Source organism: Magallana gigas, chromosome 8, assembly GCF_963853765.1.
Source record: "Magallana gigas chromosome 8, xbMagGiga1.1, whole genome shotgun sequence".
NCBI classification, from domain to species: domain Eukaryota; kingdom Metazoa; phylum Mollusca; class Bivalvia; order Ostreida; family Ostreidae; genus Magallana; species Magallana gigas.
The window spans coordinates 32,200,309-32,222,223 of NC_088860.1; the positions used below are offsets into that span (position 1 = coordinate 32,200,309).

General features: G+C 34.3%; 3 protein-coding genes across 4 annotated transcripts; 2 read left to right on the plus strand and 1 right to left on the minus strand.

Annotated features, from left to right (window-relative positions):
• Positions 1-3,961: 3,961 nt before the first annotated feature.
• On the plus strand, positions 3,962-7,020 carry LOC105341058 (uncharacterized). Its single transcript, XM_011447354.4, has 5 exons — positions 3,962-4,273; positions 5,240-5,437; positions 5,532-5,605; positions 5,710-5,852; positions 6,076-7,020. The coding sequence occupies exons 1-5, from the start codon at positions 4,014-4,016 to the stop codon at positions 6,949-6,951; spliced, it is 1,551 nt and encodes a 516-aa protein (XP_011445656.3). The 5' UTR covers positions 3,962-4,013; the 3' UTR covers positions 6,952-7,020.
• A 453-nt stretch (positions 7,021-7,473) lies between these two features.
• On the minus strand, positions 7,474-15,703 carry LOC105341060 (integrin beta-1). The gene is made up of 18 exons (XM_011447355.4): positions 15,554-15,703; positions 15,189-15,248; positions 14,988-15,070; positions 13,501-13,605; positions 13,347-13,410; positions 13,169-13,230; positions 12,951-13,030; positions 12,805-12,865; positions 11,258-11,307; positions 10,957-11,053; positions 10,500-10,793; positions 9,921-10,065; positions 9,230-9,325; positions 9,056-9,105; positions 8,788-8,874; positions 8,220-8,376; positions 7,768-7,881; positions 7,474-7,680 (listed from the first exon to the last, which is right to left on the minus strand). The coding sequence occupies exons 2-18, from the start codon at positions 15,241-15,243 to the stop codon at positions 7,655-7,657; spliced, it is 1,626 nt and encodes a 541-aa protein (XP_011445657.3). The 5' UTR covers positions 15,244-15,248; positions 15,554-15,703; the 3' UTR covers positions 7,474-7,654.
• Positions 15,704-17,061: 1,358 nt separating this feature from the next.
• LOC105341061 (uncharacterized) lies at positions 17,062-20,263 on the plus strand. Of its 2 annotated transcripts, none has more exons than XM_066068513.1 (3): positions 17,062-17,204; positions 17,970-18,816; positions 20,018-20,263. In XM_066068513.1, exons 2-3 carry the CDS (start codon positions 17,981-17,983, stop codon positions 20,154-20,156), a joined length of 975 nt encoding a protein of 324 aa, XP_065924585.1. In that variant the 5' UTR covers positions 17,062-17,204; positions 17,970-17,980; the 3' UTR covers positions 20,157-20,263. The 2 variants fall into 2 exon arrangements, with proteins under 2 accessions (XP_065924585.1, XP_065924584.1); XM_066068512.1 differs by lacking the exon at positions 17,062-17,204 and adding an exon at positions 17,211-17,421 and having other exon boundaries at positions 20,018-20,257.
• Positions 20,264-21,915: the final 1,652 nt, after the last annotated feature.

Below are 21,915 nucleotides of genomic sequence, written 5' to 3' on the forward strand. Positions count from 1 at the left end.
TTAAGTTTTCGTTCACAGTTTTTTTATAAATATTCCAGTCCGAATTTCCTCCATCACTTTTCAAATTCCTATCCATTTTTGATCCAATTTTACAAAAAATTGAATGATGATAATACAAAAACATTTATAGTATTAAACAACGTATATTGATCTTATTCTGTTGGCATATAATTTATATGAGGTCAATGACCAAAATTTTGAGATATGGTGTCTTTTCTCGTTTTTAATAATTTTTCAATATTTTTTAAATTCGGGCCATACGGTTATTATAATGAATAAATGAGGTAAAACTAACAGAAAATATGCAAAACTATATAGACTAAAATATAAAATCTTAACTTTTAATATTAGAGTACTTTCAAAAATATTAAAGCGGAAAACAAAATCTGCAAAATTTAGACCGATTGTCCTCTGTTTGGCTAAAAGTCTATTTTTGTGTTGGCATAATTCCATAATATAGTAGAAATATCGAATGTTATGTAAATAATAATTCATTTCACAGATACTTTTTGTGTTTAGAACAAATTTTACTCATGACATTGAACTTTACAACAATCCGAATTTAAGAACTCAAACCCTGAGTAAACAACACCCTAAAGATTACTAATAGGTTTTAGCGACTTTCAACATGTACGAGTAAGTGCTGGAAACAGCCTGCATATAAGGATATTTGTTTTCCCTCGGACTGAAATATCACATTTTCATTGTATTAAACATGGCACGTGATTGCCTCATATATCTCTATGTAGGTTCTTTGAGGATTAATATTAGGCAATATGGCCGTCATTGGCCCCCGCCTCACCTACTCATCTCGATATTTTATATTATTTAACACAGAAATCGTGTTCAGCTTAAATTAGAGTAGTTGTCCTTTGAATATTGACGTTACATTGTTGTGTCTGTAGCAGAACAAAACGACAACGTCAAAATTTGCTCAAATCTCTGCAGAGGTTTGAAATTGAATAGCAACAAAACATTGTAATAATATGGATGAAGCGAAGACTTTTAAAGCGTATTTGAAAGGTTGTATTGATAATTTTGAAGAGTTTAAATGAGTTTAATTGGACGAGATGTAAGGCATCTTATACATGGCTTTGCGTAGATCACCGCTATTTGTTATTGAATATGTCGCTTGATAGTCCTCGGGAAAACAAAACACTTATTAGGTTAGTTACTGACTCACTACGGAAATATATTGGATTGATCAATCTCATAGACGTCTCGCCTTCTGCTCACCATCTGTGAGATTGATCAACCCAATATATTTCCGTACTGAGTCAGTAACTAATCTAATAAGTAATACTATTCAGATACTAACATCAGCAGAAATTTTGAAAAAGACTTTCAATAGATCTTCTTCTTAAATCTGCAAATCTTATTAAAATATGTTTTTCTTGTTCTTCATTTTAAAAAATGTGGGTAAAACAAGATTTTAAGAAATAATAAAAAAAAAAGATAAGCATGATTTCTCAATTAAGCAGCAAAACTCCTAAATAAATACAGCTCATGATGTCACAGGTTTAGAATACTGTGGTACATGTTTTTTTAATTCTTTCATAAAAGTATGCTTATTATAGTTATTTGTGTAACATGAACAAAAGTTTAAATAATACTTACGCGTTCGTTCAGTACAAGGGTAAAGTATAAGGTTCCCAATATCACAAGATACAACTCTTTATGGAAACGCATGTCGCTTTCTTTTTCATTTGTGCAAATGCATGCACTACGAAATAAGGTACCAGTAAAAAGCTCGGTCAAACGTTTTTCACGACTATAGAGACATCAATCTCATACATTTTTTGTTTTATTTAACTCTTTTGAATCGTGAATAGTGGTGGGGGCAACAATGGGGAAAAAAAGATATTTCCTGTCGTTAACCGAATCCATAATTATGATAATATTATCATATTATTATATACTAAATCTAGACAAATTTCTGATGATATTCTTATGATATTTAATCTTAAAGTATTTCCAAAAAATTGATTGCTTACTTGAAATAACAAATATGTAAGCAGTACGTTCTTAAGACCCTTGAGTTCTTAAGTAAGTTCTTAATACCCTAAATAGATTTGGTATCCTTCCAAATATCACGGATTTTCTTATCAATGACATTTTTTGTGCATGAATTATATCATCCAAGATATTTTGTTTTAACCAGTTAATCATATACGAATATGTCTTTTTAGCCTTTACTTTCAGTTATTATATTTAACATTATTTCATTAATTCACACACAATTTTTATTAAAACGAACGGGAAAATATAAATACTTCTTGCAGATATTTTGATCAGACTTGCATATTGTACTTTTATTACAGGCTCTAGCCAAGCAGAAGGTCGCACAGTCTAAGTCTATCAAACATATACTTCTTTGTTTGTAAAAGGGAAAGCTGAAAAGGAAAACTGTAACAGTGAGAGAAAATCTCCTTTCATTCACCACGTTATTTGGTTTCAACCTTATTGTGACTGGGATACATCTATACGTCGAATATTTTATTGTAATACTTCACTGTTTTGTTGCCATTGACCTTGCATCTACAACTGTACCTTCGAGGTGGTTATTCTTGTTTCTATATTTTGCGTCATGTTCAATGAATGACAAGATTTTACAGCTGATACTTGTTAAATGTCTGAATTTCTATTCGGAAACCTCGGACTGTTTAAAGGGTTTTGAAATATTTTTGGGATGAATTCAAAATCGAAGAGTTCCATCTTTTGAACCAAATTTGAAGTTAATGTTTTTCTTATTTAGCCCATATACAATGGACATTCTGACAAGTCGCGTCACACAAAGGTATCTAAATGCACGAACTTCTTTAATTGAATATTTTCCAATGTCCAATGTTGCGTCACATTGGGTTTTTTTTCTTATAAATAGTGGGGCACTGCTGCATTAGTTAATACAAACGAATCGATTTTATCTTGTATTAAAGTTTGCAAAAAACAAAAAATAGCACAGATCAATTAAATAGCATAAGTTGAATTTAAGTTCTCAATCTAAACTGAAGATCAAATGAAACGTTAGATCAGACATGATGGTTTTTGTCACAAAAATAACGTAAACGTGTTCTTTTAAAAAAAAATTTGTACATATAACCAGTATCCCGTGTCTTCAAATAGTAAATGAGTTTTTTCTGTAAGGAAGTAATGCTTCTTTTTAATTATGCAATAATGGGATAAACACCAATAATGTTTACAATCTAATTCATAACTAAGGACTCCTCCCCTTATTGCCCCACATACATATACTTCCCATAACATTTCCAAATATAAGGAAGAATTTGTTTTTAAAACGACTATAGTCTCCACATATTCTTACACGATAACAATTTGCTGTAAAGTAAGATTGCGAGAATGAAAAAAACATCGGGTCGTACTATCGGAAAAAAGCTATTGTAAAAGCTATATATATATATATATAACACAGAAAGCCGATTCAAAACTCTACCGGTTTCATTGTAATCTTCAGGAGTTTTGAACAATCACCATAGGTACATAAGTACATACATTTCAAATGATCGTTGTGACGTCATATAACAAAAATGTATTGAAATGTATGTACTTATCTATCTATGGTGATTGTTCAAAACTCATGAAGATTACAATGAAACCGGTAGAGTTTTGAATCGGCTTTCTGTTATTTTTAATCATTTATTACTTGTGTGGATTAACTTTACTCATTTTGGATGGATTATATATATATATATATATATATATATATATATATATATATATATATATATATATATATATATATAAATATATATATATACACACACACACACACACACTCAGTAAACATGTCCTTGTCAACCAATAGACAAAAACAGTATAGATGCACATGTATATGTTGCTTATTTCTGATATCTTTAGTTGGACTTATGGTCTTAAAGATTACACATACTTAAATAGAAGTAGTGGGGTACTGATAACGACTATGATATCATTATATCTTTATAACCCTTTGACCGATCAGGTTGCGGTCGGAAACTAGTATTTATCCCCCGGTCATGGCGGTTAATGCAATGGTCTCAAGTTTGGTCCTCATCTCTATAGTCTTATGTGTTGGAAAAGTATATACTGCATCAGTGGACAGTTGCCCTATGTATGGATGCCGTCCCACGGGCACCTTCTCCTACACGCTGGAAATGACCTCTAATGTCGGCATGGCCTGGCCAAGGAGTTTTATACAGGGGCCGCTGACCAATTCCCTTGGGTGTGCAGCAAACAATGTCAACATTGTGTGTCAAGCAAAGGGCTTGCAGCATGAGTATGATTTTTTTTTTAATGAATTCATTTAGCATTGTAGCGTAAATATTGGGCAATATTTGAACAGTGTTTCAATTTGCTTATATTAAGGCATTGATTAATTGCTATATTTCGTTATGACATTGAATGATATTTCGAGAATTGTAGCGTTAAAATTGCATATTGTTTAAACATTACAGCGTAATCGATTACTGAACAGCTAAAGCCATATTGATACAGCATATATTGATACAACGTGCGGAAGTATTTATTGACATAGTTCGTTAGGCATATTGACATAACCTGATCTGCAATTACGAAGAAGATAAGTGAATCAGTCCTAAAGAACATGTAGAACTTTTATAAAAAAAAAATATTCCCGAAAACTCGATATTTCTTTCAAAACTTGGTTAATTGTCAGCGATGTATTTTAATATATTTACATTCTACTGTGTTTTTTCATTAAATTCCGTGATGTTTAAATGCCTCTAAATGCAACAAGTAGTCAAAGGTCAAATTGACGAGTTTTATTATGACGTCACAAACGTTGAACGCTGTAAACTGCAACGTCACAAGCGAAAATCAAAGTTCACGCTTGTGGCTGTTACTGTGGCTCTTCCATTAATATTAACTTACCCTTAGGATAAGATAGGAATTTTAAGGTATGAATCACATTTGCAGAAAAGGCAAGAAGTTAAAAAAATGTAAATATAAGCATTAAATCATGATTTTTTGAAGTATACACTCTCATAACTGCAGCGGTGTGTGCATACAAATTTTCATAACGCGCTAACGCGCGTTACTCAATTTGTATGCACACACCGCTGCAGTTATGAGAGTGTATACTTCAAAAAATCATGATTCAATGCTATAATAAAATATGAGTATGTGTGATAAGATATCTAAATAGTGTAATATTAAGAACTAGATAGTAGGGATTCACATTTTTGTCATTTGCCATTTTATACGCCCGAGTTCTTTGTTACAGGGGCTATACGACCTTGAATCCAGACACGGGTATGGCGTCTTGGTACGGAGACGTTCTAAAGAAACCCACATTACCTGTTATGGATATTTATGGTGACGTCATCGGAACCGATGGCCACAACCTTGTAATGTTCGAGCCCGATGGAAAAATAGTGAAGCCACAGATTAATCTCCAAGATAAGCTGTATCCGACGTATAGGTATAGAAAAATATAATAACCATCTTCTTGTTTCATTATATACAGGAATTGTACCTGTAGATCATTATGAATGATTTATACTTCATATTTTTAGTTTGGCTGTATCAGAGGAGACCGGTATCATTGCCATTGTTTCACGACAAGGACTTTTGGTTACCTATGAATCAAGTAAGTAAAATCACATTTTATTTTACATCTTTTTTGCAACATTTTCTCTACAACACAATTTATTAAGAATAGTTTTCACTGATGTTGACATGATGACTTAATAGATGGCGTGCCCCATGCTGCCATTCAGTTTCGAGCAGAGGAACAAAGAAGCAACGGGACGTTTTTACCGGTGGCTCCCCCTGTCGTGTCCGGACATAGAATTTACATCCTCACGGAGTTTCGCCCCGATTATGATACACAAGAGGTAAACTAAATCATTGAACAATTATCACTTTCTTCCTAGAAAAAGAACCATCTATCCAATAATATATATAAAAAAAACATTTGAAGTTCGATTAACAAATAATATCAATAAAATACGAAGAAATTTTAGAGCTTTAATCCTTAATATCATCGTATCACAAATTGTTCAAAATCATATTTTTTGATTTATTAATGTTAGTTTTATTTCATAATTTTCTTTCAAGCCAAACATTCTCGGCATGCAGCGTCTGTTTGCAATTGACATGAAGAATGCGTTGGATGGTCGTCTGGAGATTGCTTGGGTTTATAATTTTGAGAATCTTGATCCCGTGCTGCCTCTTGTTGGTGAAAATCACCAAGAAAAGCGAGGTACGCCAGAGGAAACCCGCGTCGACTCCACATATGGTCCAGCTCCTCAAATCATGGTCAACAGCAACACAAACATGGTATACGTGAATTTACCGCCACCAGAGGGCACCACAAACGCGCCACATCTTCTGTGGGGGTTCAAGGACGAAGTGAATGGAACATCTCCGAACCTTATTTTTAAAATTCCACAGTCTCTATCAAATTTTGCGATGTTTGAATCTAATAGCGGAGATATTGGAGCTGATAAACTAAAGAGAAAAGACAATTCGCTCAAGTTAAGTAAAAACGCAGGAGAAGCATCGATATGGGGTGTTTCAATCAACAAAAAACAAATTCTAAAACTAAATCCTGAAGACGGAACCGTCGTTGAGCAAATAAATCTCGATTCTGTACTCAATATGACCTCATCAACTGTGACTTCAAAGCTTATAGTTGCAAGAAGCTCTGAAAGTTCTCCGGATATTCTTATCTTTGGTGTTCAAGCTTCCTCGTCTAACACTGATGATTCCAAGAATTCGACAAACAACAACAGCAAAATGGCCACGACCCAGAATTATGTCGTTAGTCTCATAGAAAAGACTGTGAATTGGGTCATAAAGACACCAAACAATAGAGAGGTTAAAGGTCAAATTGCCGGAATTAGACGATCGGCAGTCAATGAAGCCGATATGTTGGTAGTGTATACAAGCGATTCCGAGGAATCGGAAATTTTTGGAATAACCTCTTATTAAATGCAGATTATGAACATGCATATTAATGAATAAGATGTTTATTTATTAAAGTAGATTAGTTTATTAGTTTATATACGTTAATTGTCGCTTTAGATCTTGACCATATACATCTAGAAAGACCCTAACCCTAACCCTAGGCAAAGGATTTCAAAATTTCCCTCAAAACATTTTCTAAAAATCATCGATAAGACTTTACTTTAAATTCAGAGAACTCCAATTAAATAATTTAAATGTTCAAAGACACGTGATGTTTTCTGAGGGTATAGTGTACCTCTGTCATAATTTCAGTTTTGCGGTTGATACGCCGTCTGAATATTAATTTTTTTTTATAAATTGTAAATGGTGTTACTTTGATTTTTATCAATGACTTTTAACCTATGTATGACTCAATCACATCTTAACAGCTGAAAGTTTAGTATGTGAAATATTCAACTTTTCGGTTGCATCAGATACTAAATCCTAAATTAAACCTTTCATTTTTCAATTTCAAGCCAGTCAGCTACAACCACGGATAATATTACGTTTAAGAGTATAAAAATTTATTCTCAAAGCTACATGTGTATAAAGAATTTACACTAAAGTTCGTTGAGTATATACATGTAATTATATGATTACATTTTGACTTATCAATATGTAAAAGCAATATGAATGTACAAAATAAGAGATTGATTCATATGATTAGTTCATATATGTAGACCCTCTCTCACTTTCCGCCGTATTCCGGACAAACTGAAATCATAAAAAAATATTAAATATCAATTTAAAGATTGAAAAAAATTAAAACTCAGGGAAATTCCAATGGTTATCTGCATTTACTTTTTTGCGGAAGAACTTTGACTTGTGTGACGTCATTTCCTGTTTGTGTGTATTGGAAAGTGTAAAAGCACTTGTCCGAGTCAAATGCCTGACACAAACTCATTTGACCTTGACCTATATGAAAGAAAAAAAAAACGTTTAGCGATCTCTGCCATTATCTTCTGATAAAAACAACTAATATCGGTCAAATTCCTTTAAGTACTCAAATAAATCATTTTGACTTGACTTAATATTTAAGCTTGTAATAATTAAAGAAACACACTTAACATATCATAAAGTTTAAAGCAACACTTTGGTAATAAAAGCACTCTATGCGCGGAACCAGAAAATTTTCCCGGGGGTAGGGGGGTATTCAAGTTGTCAGATTTGCTGGAGATGGGAAGGGTCCCCTTCTAGATCCGCGCATGATGTCTTCGTTCTAGATAAACAAAATGGAAGATAAATCCACTAACTGGCACTAGGTGGGGGTGGAGACATCGTTTTCATTGTCTGAATATTGTACTGTGCACAATTGGTGCGACATTCCTCTGCATTCTTGAAATTCTTAAACACGTTGAAGGACATACACGCAACGCAGGGCATCAGGTCGTAGCATTTTTCATTGCAATTCTACAAGCAATAAATGGTTATTATATACTATTTAATATTTTGAAGATAATATACATGTATATACAAAATACAAAGAATTTAATATTAAAGATAAAATATACTGTATATATTTTGAACATCCGTAACCGGTTAAAACTTATCTTAGTAGGGTTAGAACCAGTGATAAAACGTGATGATATAATTATGATGTTGTTTAAAGGGATGCCATGGTGGTATTCTGATAAGGGGGTACAATTTTTTTACTGTGATACTGTGAGTATTAAGCTAATACTAATACTTGAACTATGTATAATGTGCTGTTTCCGTGTTATACAATAACCAAGGTACTAGTATTCGAAAAGAAAACACCTATGCCGTTTAAAATTGTATGAAACGAACATTGGAGAGAGAGAGGGAGAGAGAGAGAGATACCTGGCACTGTTCACAGCTTTGGCCGAAATACCCAGGCTCGCACGCACAGACTCCACACTGGCATAAACCCTTACCACTGCATATCCTCTTTTATGAAAAAAGACAATGAATTAATTTTAATTTTTAAATACAAAATTGGTAAAATAAACTGAAATGTAGTGTTATATAAATAAATATGTATTAAATCTAGTTGGATCTCTAAAAGGCATTTTTATACTTATTTTAGAAAAGGTAGGGGGTAGTTGGGAAAAAATAAAAGCAATCTTACACCATTAGGTGCTGGACACGTATTGTTTGAACACAATGAAAATCCACAATCTAAAAAGGGAAAAAAATTGGCTTTTTTTTACAATTCATAACGCAGTCTACACTAATGTGTCATTCGAACTGGTTGTAAATCATAACTGTGTAACAAAAGGTGGGGGAGGGGGGCGCATCATACCTTTCTTCATAGACACTTCAAATACCCTGTCCTGTATGACCTGAAACTTCAGTTTGCAGCCTTGCTCATCGGTGTAACTACACTTATTGATTTCGTCTGAAAGACAACAATAAAGCGAAAAATAAAATCATGGGGTTTGTAACTGATACTGTAATAGAACCTTTTTAACAAGACCTTGGACTTTCAGTAGGACGTAACTATCTATTTCTTGCGTCAAAACAAATTCACGCTGGTTTCAAGCGAAATATGCACCAATTGTTTAGTTATAGTCTACGCTCAAAAGCCAGATAAATCTTGTTAATTTCAAAGAGCCTTGGCCGAGTGGCTAGCAATGAAATAGTCAGGTCTACGTCACATTGCTATCCAAAGTCCAAGCTCTTGTTAAAAATGGGTCTAAGTAGTCCTCATTTTTCTTTGCTGCGTAAATCAACGTTTGAAATTCATCTAAATAAAATAACATGTATTTTATGATATAAACTGAGATAGTTAAGAAAAACTCTTTTTCATTAATTAACATATTTTAAAACAACACACCATAAAAGCAACTTCAAACTGTACCAGACACACTGCAACAAGTCATACTTAGTATTTCTTTTCAGCGAGTTGAACAAATTTTTCATAGTAATGTTATTTACAGTAGCAGGAATATCTTTTAATTATACTATGGTAATTGTAATAAAGTCGTCGGTACCGGGAAAGTCTCGGACTCGTCTGATGGTTGGAGCAAATCGTCTCCCCCCGCATAACTGGCGACACCTGGCGTTAGGCATGGGGGACCCGGAGAAGACGAAGCAGTCCACACACTGACCGTAGACAGGGCACATCTCCTTACAGGACTGTTGGAAGAGACAAACCAGGCTTTATTAGAAAGAGGGAGTACTGTACATGTTGTATTTACACATCCATGCACTGTAATCAGGAAATATGTCTTTGCAAGTATGATAGGACAGTTAAACATTTACATCAAAAAAAGGTAGGAGTTTTCAACAAAAGTAGACAAGAAAACAATATTCAGATAGGAACGGAAAATCCCGGGATCAAGTTTTTAAAACATCAATCAATTTTTTTTTTCTTTCTTAAAATGAATAATTTATTTACCATCATATGACGCTTGAAAATTATAATGAACTATTAAATTGAATTTAAATTAAAAAAAAATTGAATTAATACAATATTTTATTTCTTCATAAAGTTTTAGACTTTTAATATCCTTAGAACCTAAAACAAGCGGTCATTTTAGCCAAGTGGGACTTTACCACAAAGAACTTACCTCGCATTCAATGTCACTACCAGGGGACCCCATAGGTAGCTGGCTCAGTACCTCATCTGTAATGGTAAATCCCTGACCCATACCACCTCCCACGGGACCCCCGATACCACCCCCTATGGCACCCTCCACAGCCCCGGATCCGCCACCCACGAATTCCGGGCCACCGACTGGAGTGGCACCCTCTACCACCGACGTTGATGTAGCGGCGGGAGAGTTCGAATCCGTACACACACATTTGTCGTTCCCTTTGCTTCCCAAATCCATTTTCCATTTGCAGACAGGTGCTTTTGTTTTCTATTCGGTTTGCAAAAAATAGAAAGACACTAATCTAAAAGCAGTTATAGTTGCGTTTGATTTCTTTATAATCGCAGAATACTCAGAAACAGTAATAATTTTTTTCTCATTGGAAAACAATACAACCAAAAAATAAAACATTATTAATCTTGCAGTACTTTACCTTATTGCTGCATTTGCATGGTTCAATTCCTTGTGCAATTATTCTCAGAATTTGCTTCTGTTTCCCAATCTTTACTTTCAGCTTATATTTCTTTTTTCTGTAAATGAAATTGCCATGCTTATAATCTGTTCATAATTGTTCATTTTATCAACATTTGATTTTGATCTTCATAGAATAATACGTGTGTACATTCAAGACTAATGATATTCGCATCAAGCTAAACAAAAATACATTTTTAAGAATTCATTTATGATTTATCAAAAATACATGTATAATTTTTTTTAGATTAGTCATAACTCACTGTTTTGGGGCCATATCCTCCAGATATTTAATCTTCACATCGAAATAAATCTAAAAATATATATTTAAAAAAACATTTCGACTTTCAATAAAACTGATATGCAAGAAACGCAATTCAATAATAATGTAGTAATTGAACAAACGGTAATTTGTAAATACTAGTATTTTGTTATACTGAATGTCTTAATTTTTAAGAAAATTTTACTGCTTTTATATAGGAATAACGTGAATTCTACAGCGAACCGTACGCGCATAATTTTCGCGCATGTAACATTTTTTAATGTTACCCGTTGCTAAGTGCTTTGCTAACGCTGAGGGTAATAGAAAATATTATTAACTGCGTCTTAACCAATCAGATTTCAGTATTTAACATGAAAGTATAACAATAACTAATATGTTCTAGTTTCATTCAAACAAGAAGGTCACTAGGATAAAGCAGTAACAGGCATTTGTATATCATATTATTCACAGACGAACAAATAGTCTTTGATCTCAAAAGAATTAAACGTTTACATGTAAATCCCAACTTTTCGATCGGATCTTTCCGGTGCAGCCCGGAAAAAAAACCTCAGATGTGAGACTTTTTTACAAAATGAAATGGCTTCCATGCACAGATCCAGAAAAGTTTTCCAAGGTCGGGGGAAGGGGGGTCCTATGCATATATTCAGTAATTTTACTATGTAAACGGAAGAAGATTGATTTTCTTGGAGTTTTCCGGACCCCTCCTCCTTCTGACCCCCCTCTCGATCAGCGCATGATTCCGACTCCCCTCTCGATCAGCGCATGATTCCGACTCCCCTCTCGATCAGCGCATGATTCCGACTCCCCTCTAGATCCTCGCATGATTCTGACTCCCCTCTAGATCCGCGCATGAATTCCCATCAATTTGAAGTCTTGACAAGACAGCATTGAATGTCCCTTTTGTAGTACGCATTTGTTTTGTACTGTTAGTTAGTACCATTGAAATTAATGCATTTATCTTAGATCTATTTTAACAAGAGCTTGGACCTTGGGATATTGTGTTAAGCAGCAATGTGACTTAGTCTATTTAATCGCTGGCCACTCAGATATGGCTCATTGAAATCAACAAGGTTTGTCTGGCTTTAGTTTGAGCTAAGACTACGCAATCGGTGTAAATTTCGCTTGAACCAGCGTCATTTTAAACTTCTTTTGACGCAAGAAATAGATGGTCTTGTTAAAATGGTTCAAAACTGCAGCAAATCATACATTGCCCTTTATATCAAGGTTTATGAAACGCGGGGTAACATTGGACGCCTGCGTAATACATTCGACGTCGTTCTCCGCTTATTGTGAAGGCTAAAAAAGGCCGGTTGCGATTACTGAATGCGCAATTTGATATTAAACAGTCAACCTGCAGTGATTCAAGCCACATGGTCACAGCACACGTGTGCTAGTAAGACAGACCATAGTATTGTCAGAACAAATGCACTTTGCATCCAGGCTTTTGATCTTCGAGAGCATAAACTATCGAGAAAGAGCATAAAATATCGAGAAAGTCAATTTTTTGCAAAATTTATAGAATCTTACCTCTTGCTGTCGTCTGAGTTTCTTGCATTTCACTTTGTTAGGATTCTTCCTCGAAACAACTCTGCAATGGAAAATAATTAACTCTGTATGAAAAAAAGTCTTTTCAATATTATGGCGGTATGTAATTTTGAAGGGTTTTTATTCACCTGTTTTGGCATTTGATATCGATCGTCAGTGCTACAGGTTCAGTGTTGCCCATATTTGGTTGGATAAATACAGCCGTCACCTAGACAATTGGTTTTAAAATCATTTAAACAGTCATTTTATAACATTAACTCCTATGTCAATATCGTGTGTCTTGTTTAAAGCAGTGTATTACTTCTTAGTTATGTATAAACACTCCATGAATGAAATACGAGTATACCTTTTTCTTGCGCGAGTATGTTCCAGGAACTCGAATGGCGACCCTGTGTTCCGTCTCCCCGCCTGTAAAAACAAACAAATATAGGGCAAATGGTTTTCGATGGTAAAATTGTTTTAAAAACTGTTCTAATCTTTAAAAATCTGCTGAGTAATTCGTTGTCAAACAGCGTTATTTGTACCTTTCCGGCCTATGAATTGGACTATGTCGTTTCCTACAATGACCTTGTCAGTGAGCTGCCTTGCCTGTAAATACGACAATATAAACTTATTTTTACCAGTTTAAAAGTCTATTTGTAGTATACTAAATTTTAGTGATCTCACGTTTGGACATACCTTGATGTAGGCGAGCTTTGTAGGCCAGTTAACCATGCTCCCGGCACATTTGCCTCTCGCGTCGAAATCTCGCACGTAGAAGCAGCGTGGACCAGCAGTATAGTTCTGTAATGATTACATGCAAATTCTAATGATTTACAGTAATTAGATATTTTAATTATATATTTTTTTGGTTTCATATTGCTTGTTTTGTGTGCATGTTTTTTTTATTGCTATAATTTCATAAATTGACAAAGAATAATTATCATTCTACCACTATATGATATTCATTGAGACTCGATGGGTATAATAATCAGATACATGCAGTTCTATAGTAACTGGCGTTGGGTCGAAATGTCCCAAAAGTAGTACTGGGGACAAAATTGGAGACTATAACTACATGTACTTGAAATTTGGGAAGGATTGCTCGATACTGCACAAGTACCAGAAACACCCACGTCACTATAACACCACTTAGCCAAATGAAATGTTAAGTGTTTCGTAAATATCATAAATATCTAGTCTTAATTAGGTACATATATAGTACATTGTGTCCTAATTCTGAGTTGAAAAACTTAAGGGTGTTAAGATGCCGCTTTTAAGAGGGAACCTTTCAAAAGCAATATGAGCTGCAATTTTTATATCAGGACTGCATAGACAGAAATTATTATATGCTTAAGGCCACACCAATATAATTTCTTGTTCGTCGGATCCCGCGCATTCTTATATCATTTAAACAATACAAATAATATTATTAGTAATTTTCCGCATCCTGAAAATTCAGTGCTGTTTTATTTCCGCTCTATTTTTTGCATTTAAAATAGTTTTATAAATGAGAAACAAATAGATGAAATATAACCGTCCGCTCAAATTTATCTATGAAATGCCTTAAATTTTTCGCTACTAAAAAAAATTATTATTTATTAATCGCTCGCACGCTCGTATCCTTTATCACTAAATATTCGACGAACAAGAAATTATATTGGTGTGGCCTTATCAACTTTTGTTTTGTACTATTCTGATTTATGAGCAGCTATTCAGTGGCACTGTTATGGTAAAATTACATATAAACGGTCATCTGTGCAGTGATTGATTTCTGTGTGCATTATCTATAATACAGTATAACAATATTCTCATCCTGTTTTCAGCGAGTAGCATATACATGTAGGCTGCCCTTGGCTAGAAATTGCGGCAAAGAATAAGTGAAATAGGTGCTATGATATGATATCGATATCGATAAATTTTAAGAAAGCTGAAATGCAATTTTTTTTTTAATTCCATCGGAGTAGACCCCCGTACGTGCACAGCGTAACAATTATTTTACTGAGTTAAGTTGGTGCGTGATGAATTCTCAACATTAGATACATTTCCATAGTTATTTTTGATTTGCAAATTGGGAAGGGGAAATTAGCAAAAACAAAAGGATGTGACACTATACAATATCAATTCTCTAACTATTATTTGATGGAACGGGTGTTAAAAAAAAAAAGAAAAAAGAAACATCTTACTGCGGCACCGCACCAGATGCATTTCCCAGTCTCGCTGTTTTTCATACATTCCTCACACGTGCTTCCAAAACAGTTAGACTCGTCTATAGAGGAGAAATCATAATTAAAAACATGTTAATTGAATAATAATTTGGTGTGCATTGGCTGGATCCACGCTGTAACATTCTTAAGATAATCATGGTTAGAGATACATAAACTTACCGGAAAGAGCCAAACTGAATACCAGGGCAAGCGAAAAAATCCAAAGAAGTCTCATCTTTTCTGCAAATGAAATGAAACTTTAGTAAGTTTCATTTACGTGATAAGGAAAAGAATAAACAGATAAATCGGTTATGGTTTATGCGAAGTTTTATTGGATTTAGGCACTATTGAAGACTGTTCATAATGCAAAGGACTTTTCTCCGTTCATATAATTTACATTCTTTTTTTTTTTAAATATCAGGAGATTTAATGAATAAAACAATAATTTACCACATGCATATAAAATGAATCATATTCTTAAAAAAAAAAGTGTTACAACTAATTCTTGATAAGAAAAACTAAAATGGAGCAAAATGATAACCCACCTTCCTTGTTGCAGGAGCTCTTCTATATGTATAACATGTATAGCCGACCTCTCGACAATTAGAGGCACTCAGAGCCACTCGGGGTTTTTATAAGCGCTGTGGGTTAGTCTGGAGAGCGTTTACTTAATTATGGGTTACGGAAATCTGCAACTCTTACTTATATACCCTGACCAGTGAAAACTAGGAAAAGGGGGGGGGGGGGTCAGAAAAGGTGCAACAGAACGTAAACAAAAACATGTTTGTATACCGAGGTATATATTTGTTAACCCTTAAAGTAATTTTTAGGAGAGCATCTGGCCAATCGTTGCATGGGTATTATAATACGGAACGGTTCAAGGTAAAGTGGGCACTGGCGAGAAGGGTAAAAGAAGGTTGATTGAACAATATTGTGAAATTGCATACTATTTATATAAACCCCAAACAAGTAAATTATTTTGTATGGGAAATGTGGCCAATGGTTATATACATATGTGTACATACAGAACGGTTCAAGGTGGCGAAGGTACGGGTCCAAAGGATTTAATACGATAGATTGAACGATGTTATGAAATTGTATTTACATATAGATCGTTTTTGTTGACATTAAAGAGCAGTTCTATAGGTAGCTTCGGTCATAAAAACTGTTGCAGTTTTCACCTTTCATATTAGTGTTTTTAAACATGCATGTTCATGTTAATAGAATGAATTTCATTTCTCGATATCAAATGGTTCAAACGCTTCACTAGACCTTTTTTTAATGGTCACCCAAAAGGCTATGTCTGCATGCAGTTGACAGGTATTAATCAAGCAAAACACCCTCGTATAGTATATATGTAGTATGTAGAATGTATACTAACAATTGAAAGTATAAAAATATGCATCGTTTAAAATGAGTACACAAAGACGTGTTCTTCTACGGGAATGTTGATGATACAGACACTTTGCGTTGATAGATTTTGAATAAAATTCTAAATAATGTACATTTATGAACAATCGCGATTGGTGTATGGTGAGGTACGAACGACAACTCTGTGTAGAGATTGAACTTTCATCTTCTTATCAGTTAATCAACAAATCAGTTAATCTACTGTTTACCAGAACATTTAAAACGATTTTATTTCTCATACTGACAGAGTCATACTGAATTTTTATCTTGAATATTAGAAATTAATATAAATAAATAAATAAATAAATAAATAAATAAATAAAAATGAATGAGTGGATAAAAATACAAAATCTTTAAAAATATGCACTTTTTTATACATTCAACTTTAGTACTTTTTCGTATAGGCCATTCAAGCTTCTCATTATGCATTTGATTTTTGTTCTATTGATTTGAGACCATTTTTTGTTTATACAACTTGATTAGGCACAATCACTGACTGCACAAAATTAAACCAAGCACAGTCTGTAATAATAAATTGATTTGCACCGAGTCTCCTATTTAAGGAATCTAGTTAAATGTATTGATAAAAACTACAAAAATTAAACCTAATGTGTGGGGGGACTTAAATGTTGTTTACTAGATTTCTCAATAAATTAGCAAAAACTGGTTCGTGTAAAGTGATGGATTAATGTCGTTAATGTTGTCAGGATATTACGCCTAAACAAAGGGGGAAAGTTCTGGTTCCACATCAGTGAGCACAGCAGACAACAGTTCTAGTTCATCAAGGTAGGGCGTTTTGCCGTTTGAGAATATCGGACATTTTTTTCACCTATTATTTTCTTAAACAAAATAGATAATAAATAGATGGATGATGTATGTGAATTCAACAAATAATGCTTGTTGTTGAGAGGTGTTGAAACTGAGACAGTATTGGAAATCAAATGTAAGGAAATTGAAAACGCTGTGCTTTTGGAATTCTTGTCTGATTACAATTAAAGGAGTGGTGAGTTCTAATTTGCATTTTTTTAAAAATTATTTTGTAATGTAATAAGGAAAATTCGCTAGATTGTACTTACTTTATATGTTTATTTTGATCAATGTTCAGTTCACATGATACACATCGTTTGGCTTCCTATTATTAACTAATGCCTTAACGGGAATCCCCCAATCACACTATAAAATACATTTGTAGTTTTGATCTCAGGTACTTGACGACACTAGTACCTCCTCCCCACTGTCACTCCTTAAAGATCAAAGGGGTCTTTAAGTAGAAAAATATTGAAAAACAAAAAAAATTTGATTAGTTTTTATTTGAAACTGAATTTTTTGTTACACGACTCTAAAGAAAAATACACGATGTCTAAATCGGTGAAGGGAGGGGGTGTGGTTCTTGTTTTCCAGCACCCATTGATTTAAAGATAAAAGTTCAATTTTAACTACACTAATGGGTGTATAAGATATCAGAGTCTACGGATAGACTGTAATATAGTGCTGTTACACGAAGGCTACAACAGCATTCAATAATATATATATACAATTTTCTTCTTGCAGAATTCTCAAAAATGGCTGATGAGTATTCCTGCATGCCCTCCAACTCTGAAATAAACATCCCCAGTGCCACGATAGAATATGAAGTTATAGACAGCGACAGGGTTCAATCGTCATCACCGAGTTCATGTGCGTATGAAACTATCCAACCCGAGAAACTCCGAATACAGATTCAACATGCAGAAAAAAGGGAAGGAGATCCCTCATCACCATTATCCGAATTCTCAACGTATCACAATCCCTATACCGACGAGGATATTCACACACCCGGCATCATCTCAAAGTTGTCGGGTACCGGATCTCTCAGAGCGAAGCATGCGCACACGAGGCAGTTAAACATCTTCATTGGTGAGGAACTGGAGGATAATTTTCAACGTCCGGAGTTTCCGTCAGAAAGAAGGGCTTATAGTTGCCCGCCCACTCCTAGGGCTGCGAAAAGATCCGCCCATCCTTTAGTTAGGGAATCTCTTGAGCCCACACAGATGGGAGCCGAAGGGTCTCGATACGAAGACGAGCCCATGCATTTTTTCATCTACAATCTTCCCGAAGAGGAGCCTTCGACCTACAACGAATTTTTGGTGAAATCAAATCCATACAATAAAATTAATCATATGATCCACAGTGCCCTCCACTGCCCTTGCTTCTTTTTCTTCTTCCTGCTCTGTTGCATGCCGGGAGTTCATTGGATGCAGGTTGGTGACGATGCTTACAAAAATGGCGACGTTGATGAAGCCAAATCTCTGGGAAGAAAAGCCACTGTGTCCTATTTCATTGGAGCTGTGCTTGGGGTGCTGGTTTTAACGGGAGTAATAATGATTTCTGTGTATTTTGTGCAAGACCAACTTGTTCAGTGAGTTATTATGATTACCTTAAAGTTTTATTAAATCTCAAAACGCCAAGACTCTAAGACTTCCTCTTTGGTCAGGATTGGGCCCTAAGACATACTAGCTGACCTTCAAAAGGAATTTGGTTTATACGACCATTAAAATATATAGCTAACCTGGTGAAATTACTAATAGCATATACTGAATACGGGAATAACAGGGCTAGCTACTATTTAAGGAATCGGAAGAATCCCAGATTTAATCATTAATACTTAGTCCGAATGGGATCCAGGGACAGACCAGTAGAGCCTCAAAAGGAAATAGGTTTACACGACCATGGACATGTTTCAATTTCAAGGCTGGCTTACATCTAGGATTCAATACTTTAACCTTTATTTTTGGTCAGAGTGGGGCCACGGGAAAAGCAAGTAGACGTAAATCATAGAATAACCCACCCTTCCCCACCCCACCCCACCCAAACAGACACAAATACTCACACAATAAAAGTCTTATTTACAATGATTTAGTGAAGTGAATATAAATATTTTATTGTGTCGTTGTATTAACTTTGTTATGGAGCTATACGAAAAATAAAGTTCCTTGATGGAACAAAAAAGGTTTGAAAATGGACCAGAATAAAAAAATATTAACAATATTTGCATTATTGCATTTTTTATTTTTTTTTTATTTTATTACTTTTATTCTTATCATTTATCTGCTTCAAAATGATCGCTATTATTTGGATCCGATCAAAGATCTAACTTTAATTAGATTGTATGCAAGCCAAATGTTTCATTATCAATGTTTTTTCAATTCTAAGTTACGTTAACCTTGATTGCTTGCATTCTCATGTGTCATTTCTGTATAAATGTCAACATTTAACGGTATTATATAACAAAATTACATCTACCTAATTGCAAAAAAAACTTAGTCAGGCGTAATTAAATATTACAAATTGATTGTCGAGCTGCCACAGCCCATCTTTCAACATCTCTAATCAGCAATAATATATCTGAGAATGTCTGCATTCGAAAGGATAACTATTAAATTTTATAAAAGATTTGCCCATTTACCTTTTTTCAATTCTTTGATCATAATATTAAGTTTAACTATGCAAAAAACGTAACGCTACATGTATAACGTTTAAACCTTGAACAATATTTATTTTAATTAAATAGTTAACAATGCAATACAAGTCAATTGTTGTCTTAGGCACTTTTTTTTCAGTGTGTCAAGCTTCAATTTGGTTATCGACTTACATACTGTCTGGTGCCCCATCTATGGACTTTCAACAGCTTACCACCGGAATTCGGAGATAAGTACGGCCTTCTGCGCATTCATGGCTTGCAGTGAGACCAATTTCTAAATACCGATTATCGCCAGTGCAATGTTGTGTCATTTTTCTTGTATACTTCCATGTGAAAATCAAAGGACTGAAGAACTGACGGGAGTTGATTTTGTCCATGTTTATTTATTTTAAAATCAATGTTATGTTATTTTGCATGACAAATACATGTAGTTTCTAATTTGAATTACGCACATTTTTATAATATGAATTTTTGGACTTTTTCGACAAGAATGTCGAGAAACCCCGATATGAATCATGTTAAATAATATCTAAAGATAAAATTAATTCAATCAAACTATGTATCAGTAATATAAATATTTCTCGAAAATTGTATGGATCCAAGCAATATTGAACTCTAGTCTCGTTCAATCAAACGCTCAGCTGACACCGTACATGCGCGGATCTAGAGGGGGGTCGGGGGGTCCCGACCCCCCCTGGAAAATGAAAATTTATTAAATTTACATAGTAAAATTATCGCGAAAATATGCCTCGGACCCCCCCCTGGCAAACACAATTATCCTTCGGACCCCCCCTGGAAAAATTTTCTGGATCCGCGCATGCCGTAAATCTCCGACAAGGATTTACGGAGACAGCTAGCCGAGCGTCGTATATTGAACTCAGGCGTAGGAATACATACGACTACAAAAAATATTTAAATTGTTCGTACCATTTAAAATCTGACTTTTTTCAAGGTATTTATAAATAAGTTTCCTTGAAAAACAATGCTTTAGCATACATGACATCGAATCTATCAATTATTTTCAAGAACTAAGTCTTGTCAGCAGCAGAAATCAACTCCCAAAAATGACGTAACAATGCACTGCTGGCGAGAAGAAGTAATTTGCAATCATTTGGTTTCAGACCCGTAAATAATCACTATAACGCAATAAAAAAATGAAGAGTGGCGATAACGAAAAGTGTTATAAATCAAAAGTAAAAAGTAAAAAGGCAAAACAGGAGCTGAGCAAACACGGACCTCATCGTTGACAATTCGGTCATCATTGATAATGGCCTAACAGTAAGTATGAAAAACGCCAGTCAGTCAGTCAGCATACGACCCAGTATAAGATTGTACTTGCTGACAAAGTCGTTGTATCGACTTTAGAACTTAAGAAAAGATGACTTCAGTCGATACTGCTGATAATCGAGTTCTATCAACTTGTTTGTCAGTAGCAAACCCGATTCACTCCCTTTCATAGAGACGTCGTAACCCAAGCGGTAAATAACATTCGGAAATGAATTAAAACACCCGTTAGTAATCAATTTTGAAGGCCCAGGGTTTCACTTCGTTCTTTAATTAGAGAAAAGTCAGGAAAAGTCAGTCTGACCCACCAAGATATGAATGGTGAAGTAATTAATTCAAATAATTTGAAGAGCTCACGTTACAGTCAAATGTACATGTGTACATATACGTCGAATTTTTTGACAATGTTTCAAGTTGTTCTGTTGACATAAATAGATACTGTCGTTTCCGACATAAAAAAAATGATTGATGAATTATCACAAAATCCTGAAATATATAATTTTGAAAAAGACGTATAAAAAGGAGACATGTGCATAAAAATGACAAATATTCGAATACTTTATCAGTCAAAGTCACCACATAAAAATTAAAGTTTACCATAAATAAATAGATTGAGTTGTTATTCGTTGAAAATAGATACCTTAAATCTATTAACAGTGTTTTGTGCTCTCAACTTCAATAATATCAAATGATTCAAATCAACCGATCACAATTTGGTTTTGGAGAATTTTTTCAAAATTTTTTATTTTCAAA

What these genes read in the sequence shown, in the direction of transcription:
- LOC105341058 (XM_011447354.4), top strand. Translation starts at nt 4,014, where the DNA reads ATGGCGGTTAATGCAATGGTCTCAAGTTTGGTCCTCATCTCTATAGTC. An exon ending in AAGCTGTATCCGACGTATAG is followed by an intron (nt 5,438 to 5,531) that starts GTATAGAAAAAT and finishes TCATATTTTTAG; the next exon opens with TTTGGCTGTATCAGAGGAGA. An exon ending in TTTGGTTACCTATGAATCAA is followed by an intron (nt 5,606 to 5,709) that starts GTAAGTAAAATC and finishes ATGACTTAATAG; the next exon opens with ATGGCGTGCCCCATGCTGCC.
- LOC105341060 (XM_011447355.4), bottom strand. Translation starts at nt 15,243, where the DNA reads ATGAGACTTCTTTGGATTTTTTCGCTTGCCCTGGTATTCAGTTTGGCT. An exon ending in ACGAGTCCGAGACTTTCCCG is followed by an intron (nt 9,326 to 9,920) that starts GTACCGACGACT and finishes GTTGTCTTTCAG; the next exon opens with ACGAAATCAATAAGTGTAGT. An exon ending in CAAAGTTCTTCCGCAAAAAA is followed by an intron (nt 7,681 to 7,767) that starts GTAAATGCAGAT and finishes TTATGATTTCAG; the next exon opens with TTTGTCCGGAATACGGCGGA.
- LOC105341061 (XM_066068513.1), top strand. Translation starts at nt 17,981, where the DNA reads ATGGCTGATGAGTATTCCTGCATGCCCTCCAACTCTGAAATAAACATC. An exon ending in GTGCAAGACCAACTTGTTCA is followed by an intron (nt 18,817 to 20,017) that starts GTGAGTTATTAT and finishes CTTTTTTTTCAG; the next exon opens with TGTGTCAAGCTTCAATTTGG.